General features: G+C 41.7%; 2 protein-coding genes across 2 annotated transcripts in view; one reads left to right on the top strand and one right to left on the bottom strand.

Moving 5' to 3' along the window:
- cdca7a (cell division cycle associated 7a) overlaps positions 1 to 21,739 on the bottom strand; it is a 238,982-nt gene that overhangs the window by 22,182 nt on the left and 195,061 nt on the right. The gene's annotated exons all lie outside the window — the stretch shown is intronic.
- Positions 3,817 to 17,783, top strand: chn1 (chimerin 1). The gene is made up of 7 exons (XM_080785739.1): positions 3,817 to 4,459; positions 6,299 to 6,383; positions 10,323 to 10,496; positions 13,730 to 13,807; positions 14,702 to 14,839; positions 15,681 to 15,786; positions 15,877 to 17,783. The coding sequence occupies exons 1-7, from the start codon at positions 4,208 to 4,210 to the stop codon at positions 16,046 to 16,048; spliced, it is 1,005 nt and encodes a 334-aa protein (XP_080641865.1). The 5' UTR covers positions 3,817 to 4,207; the 3' UTR covers positions 16,049 to 17,783.

Genomic DNA, 21,739 nt, shown 5'->3' with positions numbered 1-21,739 from the left:
ATCTTTTGACACAGTATAACCTTTGTTCTAGTTTCTGAATGGGGATTGGTGCCCGTATTACTGTTATTTATTATACATTAGCAAGGAAAGGTTTGTGATGAGAACATAATAGATGTGAGGCAGGTTACCTACACTGCAAAAGTGTGAGTTCTAATTTACTTCTGAAAGTTAATACATGGTCCATTTTACACTGTTAGGTTTAAATTGGCACACAGTATTTTGGTATAGGCTCAAAAAAGCTCTGTTGTTCGCCATGGAAGGGCAGTTGTAGGACGAGAAAATAAAAGTTATTATATTGACAGCCCTAACGTCCTTCTTTACACCAGGGTCCCAACTTGAGGCATGTTTGGGAAACAAGCAAATCAATCAGTGTCAATTAGAGCGGCGTTCAAAGTAAGCCACATCCTGGGAGTCAGATGCTCGCTCTGCACTTAACAGCGTGCAATGCAATTACACTGCAAAGCCTTCCAAAGTGCTCGGGGTCTGGGAGGGTGCCTGATGCATATACATAAAAGGTCTTTGCTGCCTTTTATCCAGCAACTTCTGGTGCCCCCTCTGAGCAGAGACTTGCACTGAGCACAGCGGAGATAGTTCCTTTAGAAAAACTTCAAAAAGGAAAGAATATCAACTTTCATGTGGAGCTTCAGTCCCTGTCAGCAAACAGACACTGCAGTTTGGGATGCTATTGTGTGCACCTACACTGATCTTCAAAGCTATCGTTTGTTCCTCTCTACCGAACAGACTTTCATATCGCCACCCCTCTGCTGAGGTTGGGGGAGCACACTGACTGTCAATAATAAAATAGTCTTCAATTGATTTCTGAAGGAGAGTCTTATCTGTGCATCATTCATTCTGATCTCTATTACCTTCATTTCTCCCTTCAAGAGGTGTGAAGACAGCTAAAGGCTAAATTGAGCTCTGAGATGTGGGATTATATTCACATTTGACTTGTTGCAGTGTGAATTGAAGCAGGTTGTAGATCAGAATCTGCGTTCTTGTCACATCACAGGTTTACAGAAGTAAAGAAGTGGGTGACATTCGTTTTTGTGCATCGTTTCGTTATTTCTTAGAAGTAAGAGAGGGAAGAACAAGAGCGGGGGGCCAAGGGAAAGGAGATCAAAATATATCTACATACATGATACAGGTAGATAAAATATGAAATCACAGTCCGTGTGAAGTGCTCTTATCATCATACGTCATCGTACATCATCTCATTCTGGCCACTCACAATTTGCGTCCTCACAGTCTTCAATGTTTGGGTTTACATTTACACACTTTTGTCTTCAATGTTTGTGTTTACACACTTTTGTCTTCAATGTTTGTGTTTACACAGACCCTCAAAGCTGGACGTAGGAGGGGCTAGCGCCCCACAAAAAGGTGCATATCCTTTATGACACAGTGCTATCATGGTCCTGTGTTTGATGCCAAATGTGCATACCATCAATGCTTGCATCAGTGGAAGCCTGGAAGGAATTGAACATGCAAACATATTAGACGCTATGAAAACATTCTGTTATTCAATCTTCTGCATTGTCTGGCAAATATATGTGGTAGTACATTCAAGAGGTGGACAGTAACTGAGTAGACTTAAGTACTGTACTTAGGTACTGATTCTGAGGATTTGTACATTACTCCAAGACAAATTATTTTACTTTGTTTGAACTGTTACTTGTTTTGTCTGGCTTTCAGACATGATGTCATGTGGCAGCCAAGTCTATGGACTTTTAATGTTTGTCTTATTCACCGAGTGGAGCGCTACGAGCTTGTAGGTCCGCTATTTTAAAAAAAAATCGAAGAACGACTGACATAGAAACATAGATTTTTCAGAAAACTGGTCAAAATGGGTTAAGAGAGGACGATCGGCGCTATCATTTCTTATCTTTGTCTGTATTGTATAGGAAAGGAAAGTATATTCCTGTTATACTAAGATGTATAACGTAGTTCTACAAGCAAGCACATCAGTGCAGGTGGTTTCAGAGTTGCTTCTCTGAAACAAGGTCCTATAAAATAATTGTGAAAACTACAGCAATTCGTTGATGTAAAAAATAAGAAATGTACTTTTACTCTTGAATACTTAAGTACTTTTAAAAGCACATTTACCAGACACTGTATCCATAGTATCCACGAGTGTAGTAGTGCCTCAATAAACTATAGGATCCCAGGTAAACAAAGAACCTATAGTCTAAACAATATAACAATATAAACTGTACATTGAAACTATGATGTCAGGTAAACAATCAACCTAGCATCTGTTTAAACCAGTAAGACGCCTGAGGGCAAGGTCGCATGCACACATCCGCCTGGGTGACAGCAGACTATGGGCGAGCACTGGCGCTTTGGAATGGGGGGTCAGATCAACATATCTGCCCGGGTGACAGTGACAGCAGACTACTCACTGCTGGGCGAGCGCTGGTGCTTTTTCATGGGGGGTCAAATCAACATATGGAATGAATTCTGTACTGGCCATATATGGAGCAGTCTTGAGTGTACAGGGTTTGATGAGGTCAGATATGGAATGTCAGAACAGGTCAGGTCCATATGGAGATCTAAGGGTCGCAGCGGGGGCAGTATCTTGAGTGTACAGGGTTTGATGAGGGCCCATGTAGGGCCAGGCCATTTTTGGGTTTAATGATGTCAGAATGACATACAGTATGGAGCGTACATATTCATGTGAATTTCTATGCTTTCACATCACATGGTCGGGAAGCAAGGATCCATATATGGAGATCTAGGCGTTTGAGGTCAGCTGTATACAGTTGCTGGCCAATGTTGATGACATCAGGGATCTCCATATATGGGCCTAATTGCGACAGCAAGTCGCATTTACTATGAGGGATCTCCATCACTGATGATGTCACGTGATGTTACGAGACCTGGGTACCATATATGGGGGATTTTGAGTGATAGACTGACGGACAAAGAAATTACGATTTCATATTAAATTTGACCTGCTGTCGCATTTACAGTCCATGGGGGGTGGGGGGTTATAATTCTATACTGTATAAATTGTATGCTGACTCTTTCATCTCAGCAGTGTTCATTGGTAGAATTAGGTCAGCTTTCTATCTAAGAACATTTGACTTAATCCCTTTATGGATTTGAAGTCAGGGAGCATAACAGAGCAAAGCTTCCTTTTAGGCACTTTTAATTGTAGCTAATGCACATCAGAGCTCCCTCCATCTGGTAAACTGCATGCCTTTACATTACTATTGCGTCATCTCTGATTAGTCCCTTTAGATATATATTTTTTGTTTGTCTGTTCTTAAAACTCAAAATGTTTAAATCATATTTTTATTTTCAATTTGTGTGGGGGGGAAACGAAATAAATCACAGCTGCTTTCTTTACTTACACTGATGATAAGATGCTTTTTATATGTGGTTCGACTGGGCATGAATTGATATTGTCCAGGTCATTGTAGTTAAGGCATAACCAGTTACTGTGGCAACATGATTTTGAAAACAGCCCCTCGATCTAACAGCCAACTGCTGTTGGTAGTGCTGCAAACGGCATCCCACCGATGATGCATGACTCATTCATTGCTCATTATCAACCCACACTCATTTCATCCCACCAAGGCACCCCTGCTTGGATATCTGATAGAGGCGTCTGTGTGGGGGCGGGGTAGTAGCAACTATAATGCATGCAGGGCTGTGCTATGATTGGCCAGTGTGAACCATTTAATCCGCTGGTGACTACAACGGGGAACGCCCCTGCACTCCTCCCCCTCACTCCAACAGCCCTGGCAGCATCCATACACTGTGTGCTGTCTCTGTTCCAGCAGGGAAGATATCAGCTCTGTACAGGGAGGAGAGGATTAGCGCAACCACTCATCTCATCTGCATGCACATTCCCAGGCAACCATATGAGCACCCAGGGCTGTGCCTCTTTTGTATCTAACCATCACAGGACTTGACACTCTCGAAACAGAAGCACTATTTAATCTCCTTGTCACTGCTGAGAGAGGATTTAGACTGAAGACACATTTTCCTCCTTTTGGACTTATTTCCTTTTTTAGACTCTTCGCAGTTTAGATTTGCATGTTTGTTACTGCTATTGTAGATGTTGTGTTTGACTGGAGCAATGAAAGCAACCCTGCATTCTGTAGACTTTCTTTGAGCATCAGATAGTTTTAATTGTTTTTTCATTTTAGGACCCAGTAACTTTTTGGACTCTACTGGGTCTGTTTCGGTAGACGTCGCCACTGAGATGCCATCTAGGGAGTGCTACGAGCTTCACAAGGGAGAGAAGTCCCTGGTGCAAAAGGCCAAGCGAGAGGCCAACCAAGAGGATATTTTGGCGGCGGCGCTGGCAATGAGGATGGGGCCACAGAAACCTCCAGCCACCATCTGGCAGCCTCTCAAACTGTTTGCCTATTCACAGCTCACCTCGCTGGTACGCAGAGCCACACTGAAGGAGAGCGACCGGACCCCCAAATCTGACAAAGTCCACAACTTCAAGGTGAGGCTGGAGAGAGTTATTATTGTTCAGTTACATCTTCAAAATGTTGCCTGTGTACTTCGTGTTGTTGTGTCATGACCAGAAGGCAGGGTTCGGGTCTCTTCCTGCCAGAACAGGAGGCAGGTCTGCCATTGAGTGGGAGAGCGGATAAAAATGGGGGGGGGGGGGGGGGGGGGAATGTTTTGGATCTGTCCGTTGAGCTTTTTTTCCCAAAGGAAAATCTGTTTGGTGGCTTGAGGACATCATCTCATTCTGTTGTTGGTTTGGACACCAGATGGAGAGATTAGGATGATGGGAAGCATAGAAGCATGGAGGACTCAGGAGGGTTTCCCCATATTGGCCTGTGTCAGCAGTCCTGCACTTGGTTTCCTATCTTGGTTCGTTAATGGAAAGGAGGCCCGTGTGGAAATGGTTGCCTTAAAGGCTTTCAAAGTGCTGATGTCTGCTCACCAGGCTTCTCCTGCTTACTGCTGAACACCCACTTTCAGCTACACATTTAGCATCCATGTTTGCTGCTCCCACACTGGGTGTGTTTATTTAACAGTGTCCAAATGGAACATGTTCCATTTATCTCAAGAGTTACACTATTTATTTATTTTTGTTTTGTTTTTTACTTTGTCTGAAATCATGACACTGATTGGAATTTTATCAGTATACTCTTTAATATAGAATAATAATCTAATGTCACTCTCTCACTCATTGACACAATGATTAGCTGTTATCACCATAGTCTGCAAATAATTAGGTTTACATTGATGAGAATAATTGTATTCTCCTTTAACAGTTTAAAGCTACTCTCATTTAATCACAGAGAGCACTGCCGGAACACTTTATTTTGCTAATGAACTAAACTGTGTACTCTGATGAGTTGTGATACAGCCAGGTGTTTTTTCCATCACAGAATGACACATTTTGTTTGATGCCTGATGATTTATTTTATTGTTATTTAAATAGCATAGCATGTTGACTAATGACAGCTATATATCAAATTGAGACATTTCCCCATTTCCAACAGATGAGCATAATCTCCATGGTCGACAACCAATCATCCAACCTCCAACATTAGCTACGCCTACAAAGTTAGCTTAGTTGTCACTGATATTTGGGCTTATTTACTTTATTGAAAATTGGCTACAAGCGGGTATATTCATGTATTTATTTAATAAGGCACGTTGTGTGAGCTCCAGACTAGAATACAAACAATAAGAAAGATCCCATTCTTGAGGCAGCCAGTAATGGTAATTGGTAACTGACTGTCCAAGAACCAGCACAGGGACACGCTTGCCAAAAGCCTACCGCTGCAGTGCTGTGCCAAAGTGACATATTGGTTCCAGGCCTCAGCCTTTCTTGTGGGGTTTAATGAGTTTGTGTATTGTAACCACTGTTATCATCATGTAAAAAAAGAAGCACCTAGGAGAGATGTCGCTCTCTGTCACCCCCTGATGTCTCGTCAGGGCCTTCCTGATTGGCTGGGCTGTTGTTACCTGGTAGAGTGTGCAGGGCTCCCTTAGCAAGGTAGCGTCATACTGTTTCCATAGCAGATTTCCATGACAACTTGCACCTTTACATTGCTTTGGTGTCTAGCTGTCATATCGCACTGTACAATAACTGCAATGCCTTCTCTGCTCCGAGTCACTTCTATACTCTGGTACAGGCACTGCACTCCCCCTTAGTTTTAGAGTCTGTTCAAAGAACCATTGTTTCCTATACAGATCTAATCATCCCGATCTGCTTCATTCAATACGTTAATATCGACAAGTCTGCTGTCTGTAGGTGGTATGTAAGTCTATCTTTTGCTTTCACTTCATCAGTAATCTGACAACTCTCTCTCTCTTCCAGGTACACACCTTTCGAGGTCCTCATTGGTGTGAACATTGTGCCAACTTTATGTGGGGATTGATGGCTCAAGGGGTCAAATGTGCAGGTACTAAAATGTTAACATTAAATATCAACATTATATAGGCTGCAGATATAAGTGCAGTGTAGCCTACATATATACTCAGTTAAATCCATAGTGTTAATTTAATCTTCAAATTATTACTCCGGATTTCACTGTTTGTGCAAATGTAAGGACTGGGTTACATAATTTTCTGTACTTAGTTTATGTAATCATCATGGATTTTATCTTATGTCTGGGTTTCCTAGTTTCTAGTGCGAGAACTGTATTATTATGTGTTAATCTAAAAATCCCACCAGGCCCTATAGATTAGAAGGGTTGTATAACATAGTGAAATTAAGATTTAGGCCCACTGTGTATTTACTGTGATGTAATAGATAATTTAAAGTAATATTAATGCATTGCTTTTGACATGGTTGCTTATCATTTGACTGGTGAATACGAGATTAAAATAACTACACTTTTCTGAAGCAATTGGCTCATTGCTTTTAGCTCAAGGCTATGTTTATTGTGGTCACACAGGACATCTCTATTCTGCCATGTTGCCATAATTATTATACAGACACAATGAGATATCTCTCTACTCCCCCCACCATACCTTAGTTGGTTGGCTACGAAGCTACAATAGCTAGCTTACCATAGGACTGACATTTAGGCAAGGCAGCGGTGTTTGGCTGAATACTCTGTCTCTCTCTGCATTCATTCGCTTAGCAGTCACCATGCTACTGTATAACACACATTCACCCACCTTAGAAGATACAGCCCTGCAGTGTTCCTTTGTTTCTATTTCTATTCATCTGTGGTTTAAGGGAAATCACATCACGAAACTCCCTTTATTCTTATATTTGATTGTTATGATGTGGCTATATGTATTCCATTTTATGAACCTACTGAAATTGCATTTCAGTGGGTTTTATTATATTTTTCTACCTTGCCTGTCAATAAGTGAGACTTCCATTTTGCTGCAGACACTTGCGAGGAAATGGATTTTCATCACAAATAATAGCACTATAATGTGGGTTGATGTGTGGTGATGTTTTATTGATGGAACAAAGTGAGCCACACATATCTGTGGGAGCTCTCACATTAATTATTGATGTGTTATTGGTTTGGAAAGCAGACAACAGTCAAAGGAAAAGCTCTTTCTTTTTTCCGGAGTATTGGTTTATATTTGTATTTAGTCATTCCTTCAGACTCAACCATACTGTAGCTATCCTGCTTAGTTGAAATTGGGGCAACAAAGTCTCAGATGCTTTGAATTTGCATTCAAAAAATGTTCTCCCTCCCCCCCCCTTTTTTTCCTCTTTTTGTGCGTGTGAACTGTTTTTGGCACAGTGCCAGGAAGCCAGCTTCTGCCACTGCTTGTTGTGCCACATTTCCTCATCGGAGTAGCCCCCCCCCCCTCTCATCCCATCATGCCTGTGAGGGAAAACAAAGCTGGCATGTCTCTTTAATGAGGAGCGGGGCTCGGAGCATGGGGAAGGAGCTCCATTTCAACATGCATTAAAATTCAGAAGCTTCAACCAAAGAGCTAGGTCACCCATATCTCAACCTCAGCTTCAGTTCTTGTTGGAAAAACAAATTATCTAAAAAGAAAATAAAAAGAAAAGAAAACACAAACAGTCAAACAGCCACACAACGCAAAAATGGGTTGGTAGACTACCCGGCATTATGCAGTCCTAAGCATAGTAGATGTGTGATATGGTGATAATGTGGTGATAAGACGCTAGCAACCCCCCAAACCCCCACCAAGGCACCAACCACTACTCATCAGCACTAGAACCTTTTATTTGAGCCAAAAAACGTTATTCTCACCATGGCGACGGAGATAGAGCTGACAGTGCATTAAAAAGAATCGCAGTAAAAGTCATCAGTCTTCATTTCGCTCCAAGGGCATAAAAATTCGCCCTTTACGACGAGTCCTATTTTTATGCTCTCAGAGTTAAATAATCGCTGAGGATTTTCCTTTTTTTACTGTGCTGTGTGCAGCCTCCTCTGTCTCCAGGGTGTCCCTGGGGCCATTGTTTCTCCCTCACCCACCCCACCTGGGACCCCAGGGCCATCAGTGTGCTCACACATGGACAACACCAGACCTGTGTCTGATGACAGAGTGCCCTCTATTACGCTGCCTGTCTCATATCCTTAAGAGAACCATCTCTTAAAAGTAATTACATTTCTGCATCAATGCATATAAATACAGGCTGCGCACATTTCTCAGGGGGTCCATATTAATCAAAATGTGAAATTACATGCTGAAACGGCAGTTCTATGTTCATTGGAGATCTTTTCCTTCTTATAGATACAATAATTGTTGGGGGAAAAAGAGGAATGAAAAACAAGAATCATCCTGAAGAGCAAAATGATGACATTTTGAGGTTTTGGAAAGGATATACACAAAAATTAAGAAATCCCTTTCAGAACTTGGAGAATGCTCAGGGAGCTTGGAGAGGCTGCCCCCATTTTCGTGTGGGAAACTAGGTCTAGTGTAGCCCGCAGCGTCTGAATTGCTTCTTCCAAGCCTTTGTGTGCGAGCCCAGATTTGGAAGAGAATGGAGCGCATACAGCAGGGCTGACTGTCCCTACTGCAGGCCACATTGTTTCCACTGAGCCTCTAATTCCCTCTAAGAGCCTCTGCTACAAAGCAGTGCTGGAGTCAGTCTCTACACTGGCTCGCTGTGGGCTGCTGATCTCCCTACAAGGTGAAACATGCCCTGAAACAGCTGTGTGCTCACTAAAACCTAATTCATTCTGAGAGAGAGACAACCTACAAGCTCACACTGTGACGCGGATGCGACTCGCTGTGAGTTTGTAGGTCTGCTATTTTCAGGCACACAACACTGTCATGCGCCGGAGCACATGCTTTAACACTGAAGGCAAAATGCAATGTGGGAGAACCAGATGATCATTATAACTAATATACTGCTTGAAAATCCACAGAGATGGATACTGTGATGCCACAGATTACCACATAAAATAAAGGGAATCCCCACACATAGCCAATAATGATCAAATGGCATTGTCAATTAATTTGAATTAGCAGTACTAAAACATAGCCCTGAGCTTTTACAAATAATCAGAGAATCACACCCGTGTGAAGTGAGGGGGGCTCTTATCATACATCATCTCATTCTGGCCAATCATAATTTGCGTCCTCACTTCTACGCCCTTACTTTTATCTTCAAAATGTACTTTGCTCAGCCAATCAAATCATCGCTATGGGGGTGATCAGCCAATCACAAGCCAATGTTTGTGTTTACACAAACCCGGAAAGCTGGGTATAGGAGGGGCTAGCACCTCTCAATAGAACAGCAAAATATTGGGTTTTTCTTTTCCTTGACTTGCCTTTTTGATTTATTCTTTTTGAGGGGCGCTAGCTCCTCCCATATGCCTAGCTTTCCGGATTTGTGTAAACAAACATCAAATCGTCATCGTATGATGATGTATGATCATAAGAGCGACCCTCACTTCACGCAGGTGTGATTTTGTATTTATAAATGACTGTGGTTGTTTGTGGAGCTGCGTTCCACTCTAGTGCTCAAGGTGACCCCAATGACACGCCTGGCAGCTGACCAGAGTGATGTCACCCACCGCTGACAGTAGTCGTCCAATCAGTGTTCCTGTGACATTTTGACAGCAGATATTGATTAAAGGGATTTAGACCTAAGCCAGCAAAAACGCCAATTAAAGCAACCATGCAATGAAAGTGAAATTAACTAAATGAGCTGAATGGTAATTTGGTACCTCTTTGTTTAAAATGACATATAATTCACTACAGTATTAGTTTTGTTGCTTCATGATTTCAAGGTTTTGTACTGTAAATTCCACAGGGTTGTATAACGTAATAATAACATTAATTTGCATTATTACATTACAACGAGGGTACATTTTTACAGACAGATTTGATTGTGCCATTTACCTTATAACACTGTTAATGCCTCCTGCTGTTCTTTCTGTACCTCTCTATAGATTGTGGCATGAATGTCCACAAACACTGTTCAACTGTGGTACCGAACGACTGCAAGCCCGACCTGAAACACGTCCGTAAAGTCTACAGCTGCGACCTCACGACCCTGGTGAACGTTCACAATACAGCGCGACCCATGGTGGTGGACATGTGCATACGAGAAATAGAGTCACGAGGTTAGTTCGGGGCGGGAGGGGGGGGGGGGGGTGCACAATCCAATACTTCATTATAATAGAGCAGTGGTTCCCAGGTGGGGGGGGGGTCATGTCTGTTTTGGAGGTTTAGTCCGGCATATCTAAAGATGGAGTGCCGTGATTTTTTTCCCACCCTAAAACATGATCATCGGGTATTATATAAGGAGGAAGAAGTTATTAATAAACACAACAGTATTTATTAAAATTACGTTTTATGTGGACACGCCCACCAGTTCATGAAGTATGCCAGGTTTGCCTGATGGGTGGTGATGGGTGGTGACCTGAACTGAAGCTGCACCCACAGCAGTTGTAGGGTAAAGGGGGAGTGGTTCGGGAAGGGGATGATATTGTGATGTCACTATATCAGTTTTTTTCATTGGCACGTTTGAATGTCAAGGTTTCAGCCTCCAGGAAGAAACTCTAAATACAAAGGGAAGACATCATTGCCCAATGCCCATAAGAACCACACCAAGGGGTCTAACGAAGTACCGTCACCTCATAAACACATGAAAAACTGGAAAAAATAACTAAATCATGGCACTCCATCTTTAAACGTTACACAAAATAATAACTTGCATTTTTGGGTCATTACGTTGTGAACAATAGTGTTTTACTAAGTATTGAGAATAGCAGATCTAAAAGCTCACAATGTGTTTAACATGTTTGAAAAACACAAGTGTGTGCACGTTTGGTGTAAGAAAAGGGGAAACGGAGGACAAAGGGTTGGGGACCACTGTAAATAGTATTGTTTACCTCTGCTGTAAAACAGTGATCCTCAACCTTTTGCATTTCAAGGACCCCAGTTTGATGAGCATTATTTATGTGACCGACCACCATTTGATACCATTTTAATCTCTACTATGCCTATTGGCCAAACAACACTGTAAAATCATCAGTGTTAAGTTAACTCAGATTTGTACACTCTCAGGACCCGTAAGGGTCAATTTGGTTCCTAACTAACAATCAACTGTCCTGACAGTGCCGTATCCAGGGAATAATCAGCAGGGGGGCATTCATATTTCTAAGGGGGGCAGTTGATTTTTCAAGTTCACATCCATATATAGCAATTAAGCTCTCACATAGGCCTATACAATAAAACAACACAAAAGGCTTGGAGAAGGGCTACAAGTATAGGTTCCAATTATACACCAAAACAAATGATATAACCTAATTATTGTAGCCAACAGAACAAACAAACAAACATAGCCTATATACTGTCATGTGGAAACACGATCGCATCGCACCAACAACACAATGAACACAATGAGCATCTCCACGGCGGGAGGAAAGTAGAAAAAAAAGACTATAGCCTATATGCACCAACCATTAATCACCAACAAATAGTTGAGCATTTAGGCCTATAGTGACTTTTATATGTCGCCATCTCCACGGTAGGGGAATATGAGTAAAAGTTTATGCACCAACCAAAAACAACAAGTCTATTTAGTGTATTTATGTCGGGAGGCAAAGGGGGGGGGGGGGATCTGCGCGTCTGTCTCCCTCCCTCCAAATGTCGGCACACGTCAAATGCTCTTTAGAGAGCGCATGCTTATTTAAGCCTTTGTTTGATTCTGTTCCGTGCTGTCTCCAGCCAGTCCCTGCCCTGAAACCATGTACTCATAAACGAGCGTTTTTTGCCATTATGACTACTTGGGTATTTGTCCCGTTTTACCTGATTCGGTGTGCCAGAACCAAGAACCTCTGGTGGAGAAGCATGCGGTGGTGGTGGAGGTCCGAAAGTTGAGCTGCTGCTGTGGAAGTTGCTACAGCAGCCCTCTGCCTCACTGAAATAATGCTATCCGACACTCGCGAACCCCCAGTAATGTGATCCGACGACCGAATTTCGTTGTGCATTTAGTTGTGCTCGGTGCTCGAACGACTCCCCGCAATATTAACAACAACAGGCGACATGGCGGTGGTTTCAGTATCGTCATCAGTCTACCTTTCTGAAGGCGCTGGTGGGTTTATAGAGTTTGGTGTTTAGCCTTTGAGCCAGTTCCTAATATCCATGATTCAATTTTACCGGTTTGGGTTTGTTTTCACTGTGACTGAAGTCTGAAAATATTTGAATTGACCCGCCCTGCGTGGCAAAACTGGTAATGACGTAGCTTTTGGTGCGCTGCATCAAAACGAATCCGACTAGGTGCACCGACTAGGTGCCAGTGTAGGCTACTTTTTATTATTGCATTTTTATTACTATGAATTCATTAGAAAATGTAAATTTATTATAAACACAAAGAACATGAAAATAACACATTATATATATTTTAAACCTGTAAAACATTAAAAATAATGGTGGGGTAGGGTTCTGGACTGGGGGGGCACAAAGTCTATCTGGGGGGGCAGCGCCCCCTAGTGCCCCCCCGTAGAAACGGCACTGTGTCCTGATATGGAGCGTCGGCCATTGCGTTGCGACGTAGCCTGAACCAATCAAATAACCAATAAATAGTAGCGTGTAGATCTCAACCAATAGTATTTGGGGCTGCGAAACCTCGCTCAAATAGAGACTGTGAGCCAATAGAGGGGTTGTTGACGTCACTGCATGGCGCGCTGTCGCTCGCGGTACAGCAGGACAGTCACAATGAAAAACATATAACTAATGATATTTCATCGTTCCCTCGCTCGCTGGCAGTGTGGATGAGGTGTCATAGTAGTGCAGTTGTCCTTTGTGGTCTAAAATAAAACCCTCATTTGTGTTTTTATATGATATCTCATTGCATCTTAATCCATCCCCCAGCGGTCATGGGGGAAATGTGTGGATTTCTATTAATGACTGTAGTGTTGGTCTTATGTAGTAACGATTAAGCGGGCTCGTGAGCCTGCTGGTAATTGTACTTGTGTAATGAGGAATAGATTACTTTGTTTCCTGCTGCCGAAGTTGATTGCATTTCAGTTAAATCATTCAACTATGTAGGAACCCTCATCTCTCCCTCATTGTCTGGTGTCTTACATGTGTGTAACCAGCTCTAAGTTTGATTTATGTCTTTATTATTTTGTTCACTGATGCAGAAAACTATTTGTATCTGTCCATGCTATTCCCCCATGTGATACTGCAGACGTTTGGCCACTAATTCCTTATGCATATTTAAGGGCATCTCGGTGGCCATATGACCGGGAAGTCTTATGAAATTGACTTATATGAATTGTGTACTACTAGGTGGAAAGAATTCCATGTGACATGGTGGAATGAAACCTATTTGTCGTTGTCTCTCTAGGTCTTAAGTCAGAAGGGCTCTACAGAGTGTCTGGATTCAGCGATTCAGTGGAAGATGTCAAGACGGCGTTTGACAGAGGCATGTGCAATGTTCATTATCTGTTTTGATATGGATTAGCCAGGGGGTTGTCATCAACAGAATGTCTTATAGATCCGCATCAGCACTCAACACAACTGCTGACGTGACATGCTAACATTGTGATGTGTTTACGTAAGGCTCTGAGAACATTTCAGATTAAGCAAAAAGTCACGCAGTTTGTTAAGGATTAATGTCAATCCGGGAAAGCGGACCATACCCTGACATGGTCCACTCAATGTGGTTTAGGAATAAGGTTAGGTTCAGGCATAGTTTAGGAATACCAGCTGAATACCGCCGGATTTGCCCTGGGCCAACTGTGTTTTGGTATTTAATATTAATATTTTTATTAATGATCTTAAAGCTGGATTAGTTGCTCGCCGCTAAATTATATTTGTTGAATATTTGATTATTTTGTTCCCGGCATGGAACATTACTGGTCCAAATAAGGACCACCAGTTGAGAAACGGTTTTCCAGTATAAGAGGCGGTGACATTGAGTCTATCCTGGCCCAGTGCGGCGTGACTTTTAACTGTAGGAAAAGCCTTCAGCTATAGGCTAAACTAAAGTCTTAGCTGCATTTGGGAGATCACCCATGACAGAGTGTCATTCCAGCTCATAGCACTGTGATGTTCAGACCGCCCAGTAGAATTAGGCCATGGCCTACACTGAATACCATGCATGAATGAAGACAACGTCAGAATAAAACCGTTCAGGCGAGTGATAGAAGCCACTTTGTATTCAGACTAATAGTCTAGATTTATGTCCCCTCGAGGCTTACACAATTTCTTCCTCACTTTATTCTAATAAGCATAATCTTCTGATGAGGAAAGTTTTCTTATTTTCAAGCTCACATTTTTGTGTTCCCTCCATCACGTATTCTGTATCCTCTCACAGATGGTGAGAAGACAGACATCTCAGTGGATTCTTATGAAGACATCAATATCATCACAGGTGCACTGAAACTCTATCTGAGGGATCTACCTGTTCCAGTCATCTCGTATGATGCCTACCCCAGGTTTATTGAGGCTGCAAGTAAGTCAAACTATATAGTTTTGTCAAACTATTTAATACATTTCTCCTTTTTAACCTGCAAGCACCCTTTCAGTAAAGCTCTGCTCACATGGCCATAGATTAATGATGGTGACTCGTGCCTAATTTATGCTCCATTGTACAATTTTTGCGGACAGATTTATAAACTCACAATGCGTCAAGAATGCAACACGTCATGAGCTTATATATTGGCTATTTTTGGTCAACATAGGACAAAGTATGAATTAGGCTTAAGTTAAGATTCACAGTAATATTTGCCTGTGGGCATTTTTAATGGTGGTTGTCGAGGCCCGGGAGGTGAAAGAGTTAGTTTGGTAATTAACTCCACAAACGATTGTCCACGATTGTTACGATTGTAAACCAGCCATTAATGTACTGCAGTTAGTAATGATAAGTCATAAGTTCCCTACTTCTGTGTTTACATCCACATACTTAGTACTTTGCTGGAGGACCCAGTGATGCTTATTGTTATGGTACAGGAACTTGCATGTAATACAGAATGATTCATTGTTAAGACATCACAAAGGCCCCCATGGTCTCATTATTTCCAACATTTTCATAAATGGAAATGTCTGTTCTTTACTTTTCCATTTTTGTTAAACCAACAGTTCTGAATTGTCAGACTTTTGTAACGTGAGGCTAATGTCAGAGCATGGCTTAACCTTGCGGACTTGTGTACTGTTGTATACTGTAATTTCCTCACAGCAAATGATGATTTACAGGATTACAGAATAGTACAAATAATCTCAGTGACTCGATGATTAGACACGTCTGAGTATGTGCAGATCAAGTCGCTCTTATAATAGCATGTTTTGCTTTCCAGAACTGACAGACCCTGAACAAAAACTTGAAGCTTTCCGTGAAGCTCTGGCACTGTTGCCCCCATCACACAGTGACACTCTGAAATACCTCATGGCACACTTAAAAAGGTGAGTGATCCGTAGTAAACCCACATAAGTTAAAATCAGTTGCTACCAGAGTGTCTACGTATGTTTCTAAACGATCATATACATTTGCAGGGTGACACTGAATGCAAAAGACAACCTGATGAATGCAGAGAACCTCGGCATTGTGTTTGGGCCCACCCTCATGCGAGCCTCAAACTTGGACGCCATGACAGCACTCAATGACATCCGCTATCAAAGACAGGTGGTGGAGGTCCTCATTAAAAACTGTGATGTGCTCTTCTGAAAGCAGATGAGTAAGGACTGCTTGTTGTTGAACAGCCATTTGATAATACTTTTTTTTTTTTTTTGTGCAAAGACTTGAACAAATCTTTTGTATTGCAATGTGTAATACTTTTTTTATTCTATGCCCTCTTTATGGACCAGTGCTGAACCTAACATTCTTCATCCCCTGTATCGGGTGTGGATGATGTACCTTACACTTGTATGTGTATGTCTCCCCATTTTTGTCGGGGCTTTTCTTAAAGCTGATGGGCCAGTATGAATTGTGCAGGTTCTTTGTTTTTGTGTAGCTTCATAGCAGTACCCCAGCATGTGTTAAAGATTGTGAATCCTTGTGACTTTGATTTTGTTTGTCCTCAATGTTAATTAATTTAACTCCGAAGGGGCCTACATGCTCCATCCGATCGCCGAAAGGTTTTTGGGATGGCCTGTCCAAAAAAACTGTGGACAGACAAGTGCCCAACATTCATACTAGCACCACAAATGTGTGCGTTCTGAACGCCTGACTCTGCCCACTCATCAATGAATCGTGACACTCGAGCCCCTGAATCATTGTACAGCCAGGGCTGGAAGCGGTCATTTTAATAAATGGATATCAGTATCACCTCTGCCATACTGTGGGACTTTTTTTCTCAGAGCTACGGAGGTTTCGCAGTTTCTTGTGATAGGATGTGTTTCACCTGGAGGCTGGCTTGTATCGGGAGATTTGTAGCAGTGAATGCCAGAGAGCCGCAGCAACAAGCACAGAGCCAGGCAGACACAGGCAGCCACTCCAATCTAGCTGATTGCAGATTGTTTGTAAATTATTTATATATTTTAGACATTAAATATGCCATATAGTCGCACAATCTTCACTGATTTTACATACTGGTACTTGTAAAAATGTGCGACTTCTGTCTTCTATGCAGCAGTAAGTGAGTGCAGTGTGCTTGGCTGGCATCAGAATAAAGCCTTGGGCTGAATGCGGAAACAAAACTAAATGAATTAAACCCACCTAACTCCTGACCAATCCTGTCTAAGAACATCTAGGGGTGCAGGAGTGTCTAAATTAAAAAAAGAAGTTTTGAGACTGCCCATCCGAAGTTCTGAATGACATAATTTTGTAGTTGTATAACCTACCCTGTCCGAAGAAGTATCGGACGTCGGATGGACTATGTACTGTATGTGTAGCTCCCATTACCCTCTGAGTTAACACTGGGGATTTTACAGTACAGATCCCTAGCTACCTAATGTGAAATTATTTCATTCTGTGAAACATTGTAGAGCTGGATATGAACAAAGCTATACTGACGTACCGAGGACAGAACCAATTTAGCTATTGGGCCATTGGGCCGTGGCCCAGGGGCCTTTGGCTCTCAGGGGCCCTTCAGGGAAACTGGACCGCGCGGTATTGGGCTTGAGGCCCTTGTCGCTACTTGGGCCCTTTATTGGCTGTTAATTGTGTTAAATTTAGATAAAAAAGATGATAAAAACCAAAAAGAAACGGGAGGGCCCCCCTAAAAATAACAGGTCCAGGGGCCCTCACTGGGTTTAAAACCGTCCCTGACCGAGGAGCACCTTTATGACGGTGGATATTTTTACCTTTTACCTCCTTATCTGTTTTTATAAACTACACTTCTTACCAAGTTACCATTTGAGCCTTTCCTCACAGAAAGCAACCAGTCAATGTGTGCTTTGTTATATTTGCCTGAACTTAAAAAAAAGAAAATCAATCAAAGAAGATTATTAGTTTTCTTTGTTTTTACTGTAATGCTTTTGTACATAATTTGTGCATGAACACTTTAATTTATTAAACCTTTCTCTGAGAAATGCACAAATGGCACGACTCATCTGAATTTTAATGTGTTCAATTAAGCTGTATAAGTTACATTTTAATTGCAGGAAATGGTTGACAAAAGGGGAAGTAGTCATAATGACATTACTACATTTTATTTGACCTTCCAAGGTGACCCAGGCAAAAGGGGCTATTTCTCTTGAAATCTGCATATTCGGAGTGACAAGTAATGTTAGATGCCACATATGATTGTAGAGCAACCCCTCTGGGAACACGTCAATCAGTCATTCACTGACACTGAGATTAAATCAAAACCCACAGTACCATAGGCATTGCGCCTCTCCATCCATGAGATTTTTAATTGCTAGAGATGTGTGTGTGTGTGTGTGTGTGTGTGTGTGTGTGTGTGTATGTATATATATATATATATGCAAACAACCTCACTTGGGATTTATGCATTTTAGGGTTAAAGGCGCAGTGAAACGGAAATGGTGTACAACATGAAAATGGTGTTTCCACATGAAACACCGGTCTGAAGTTTCTGAACCAATCAGAGTGTCGCATCCCTTCAGGCGATGGGACGGTAGCTAGGGACGGTGGCTAATGCTATGCGCAACAGCGTGGTGTTGTTTGTTTATAAATCAGACGGTCGCCCAGCACAACCAGTTTACTGTTATGTGGCTTATTTCTACCCTATAATGTTTTCAGAAACATATTTTAGCGTGATGATTAAGTTGAAACCGAGTAATACACTGTCTGAATGTTATCTTGAATGGAAATAAAAACGGAGAAATCTGTAATCAGAAGCAGCTGTGTTGCATGGATGCGCAGACATGGGGAATTAAACATGTGAGCTTCATTTTTATTGGCTTTTATCGATGTGTACCTCTACACGTCATCACGCAGCACGTTTTCGTTTTAATAAATAAATAATACAATCGTTTTTATGGACCTTTGATATAAAAACACACAGAAATGAGAATTTTCCCATTGTTTTGGCATCCATTGTTAGGTATGCCCATATGATGACCACGGATATGGTCTAAAAGTGTGAAAAACGTATTTTTCATTTCACTGCGCCTTTAATTATCAACAAGCAATCTTTCCATGTAATTTCCAAAAAACAGCCATGCCATAGTGATCTCATTGGCAGTTCATTATGAGATCAAAGTGTTACCACTGTTTTTGCATATACACAACAAAGGCAGATTCTAAATATGTATGTCATCTGGGAACCCATCTGCAAAAAAAGGAAAAACAGCACACTGCTGTTTGTTTCCTTTGAATTTGCCTCTGGGGGCAGGCCTCAATAGAATGTGTATAACAGGATGTTGGACTTTTGGCCTGCCCAGAGTAATCTAGTAAGAGAGTGGCAACACGCTTTGATTCCACCATCCACTGTACGTTCTTCGCTTCCTAACCTTATTTAATTAACCTTGCTCTGGGCCTGCCCTCAGCCCTCCACTTCCTGTGGTGCGCCTGTGTTTTCATTCACTATCAACAACGTATACACGTTCTGACAGATTCGGTAGCGCAGCTCAGAATCTGTTCTTGAGAGATTAGTATGGCGGTGATAGAAATTAATTAAATGCATCTACAGTATGTGATTAATGTTTATAATCACAGCCTTGCATGCATTTTACAAATGCTTTCACTTTTATGCCATTTACTGCATAAATAAATGCTGGTCTGTAATACTCTGTAAGCCTATACATGTTTTCACCAGATATTGCAGGGAGACCGGCAGAAGTGACTAGTTTGGAGCGAGGGATTTATGCTATCTCCTATTGATTGCTCTATGATACTTCATTGTGCATAGGCTTCTCATTGGATAAGGGGAATGTACAAGAAAGACAACCATGGTTTTCGTGGGTCAGTAATGGATTGTTTTTCATGCTGCAATGTTATGGTTATATTTTTGCAGTTTGAATGGGCATTTAAAAAAATATATATATTTGTTTTGACATTTAAACCAGTCTGAAGTGAGTGGTGCTGCGGTGAAACAGCGCCCCCTGTTGGTACTCTAAACATAGGGACATAGGGACATCCTTTCCTTGGAGTGGTTGCACCACTCAAAAATATATGAATTGCGGAGTGATTTTAATACTGACATTTTTAATACCGACATTGGCTTCTTGACTTAGTTAGTGGACATTTCAGTTGGATGGGAGTGTCGAATTATTTTAGTTAAATTGTTCTAACCGCTTAAACGAACGTGTTCTTTCCCCTGGGCAAACATCAAGGCTTTATTTTCCCTACCAAGTGATAACTAGGCTTAAAGGCTAACCTGATAGTGTCTGCTAGCAACTATTCTGTTTGTGTCTGTTGGTACAGATACAGTCCTCAATGAAGGACACAGCTGTCTCCTAATCTGTAAAGTAAAATCCTATTAAGTAGTTGTTCACAGTGATAACGGGGCAGCTGTGGCTCAGGAGGTAGAGCAGGTCGTCCAATGATCCGTGGGTCGGCAGTTCGAATCCCGGCTCCTCCCGTCCGCATGTCGAAGTGTCCTTGGGCAAGACACTGAACCCCACATTGCCTCCAATGAGTCGGTCGGTGCTAGCTTGTGTGTGAATGTGGGAAGTGAGGACGCTGGCGTCGACTGTTCGCCGCTTCACCTCCCAATGTATGAATGAATGGACCATTGTAAAGTGCTTTGAGCACTTGGAAAAGGCAGGGATATAAAAATGTAATCCATTATAACTGCCTGCCTCAATATTAAAAGCAGAAAATGTTGATCTTGACTGTCTATTACTTCATTCCGCCATTGTTCACACACTGATGCTTTTGAAACATGCTCTGCGACATTGCCTGCATTGCAATTCAGAAGCTGTCCTCACAGCTTGACATTTAATCACTAGGTTTTTGTGATCGCATCACATCAAATTATTGTGTGACAGATTCATACCTACCTTTGTTGGCTGTATACAAAATGGAATTTCGTCTTCCAGCTGAATGGTTTTCCACCAGCCATAATCAGCCATTTTTCAAATATATTATACATTCATCTACATTAGACACTGACTGGGTGCAAAAGGCAATAGACCAAACCACGGAAGTTATGCACGATTAGATATCTGCTGTGATGACTCCATGACAGTAGTCTCTTCATGCACATCCAATATTGTTTGCCAATTTTATTGTATGATGGCTGTGCCTTATTCACAGTAATGAATCTAAATGTGACAGTGCCTGCATGTGATCCATGAGATAAGTGACCTTTCTTCTCTGTTGATTACATGTTAGTGTCTGTTGATTTCCTCCCACAGAGGAATGGATACTTAGGTTAGAGGCGCTAACCTAAGTATCCAAATTCTAAGATAAACCAAAATATTCAGTTAATCCAAATGTCAATCTCTTTGCCTGTGTATAGCGTTACCACATGTAGGCACATACAACCACAACTGAGTGATTGGAAATCGCATAATCAGTGTTTCTGTGCTTACTGGGTAATGTTTGTGATTACTGAATATAGTTTAGATAGATAGATTTTAAATAAGAGTGGCAGCAGACCTGCAGTTTTCTGTGAGTTTGTTCCAGATATGTGGTGCATAAAAACTTAATGCCGCTTCCCCATGTTTATTTGTGGTTGTAGGAACAGAAAGCAGACCTTTCCCAGATGACCTGAGAGGTCTGGATGGTTCATGATTGCACAAAATCAGAAATGTATTTTGGCCCTAAACCATTTAAAGCTTTAGGCAAATTGTAGTGTTTTGAAATCAATTCTTTGACACACAAGGATTTTTAGGGAGACCTGTAAAGACACTATACGGTCGTCAATTCTATTGAAGATGAATACATGGACACGTTCTAGATCCTGTTGAGCTATATTTTTTAGGTGATAGTAGGCTGACTTTGTGATTCTGCTAATGTGGCTGTTTAAGATAGGCTAGTGTAAGCACCAACACACACACGCACACA

The sequence above is a fragment of the Protomyctophum bolini genome (assembly GCF_963924005.1).
Source record: "Protomyctophum bolini genome assembly, chromosome: 16".
NCBI classification, from domain to species: Eukaryota; Metazoa; Chordata; class Actinopteri; order Myctophiformes; family Myctophidae; genus Protomyctophum; species Protomyctophum bolini.
This window is presented reverse-complemented; position numbering and strand designations above follow the sequence as displayed.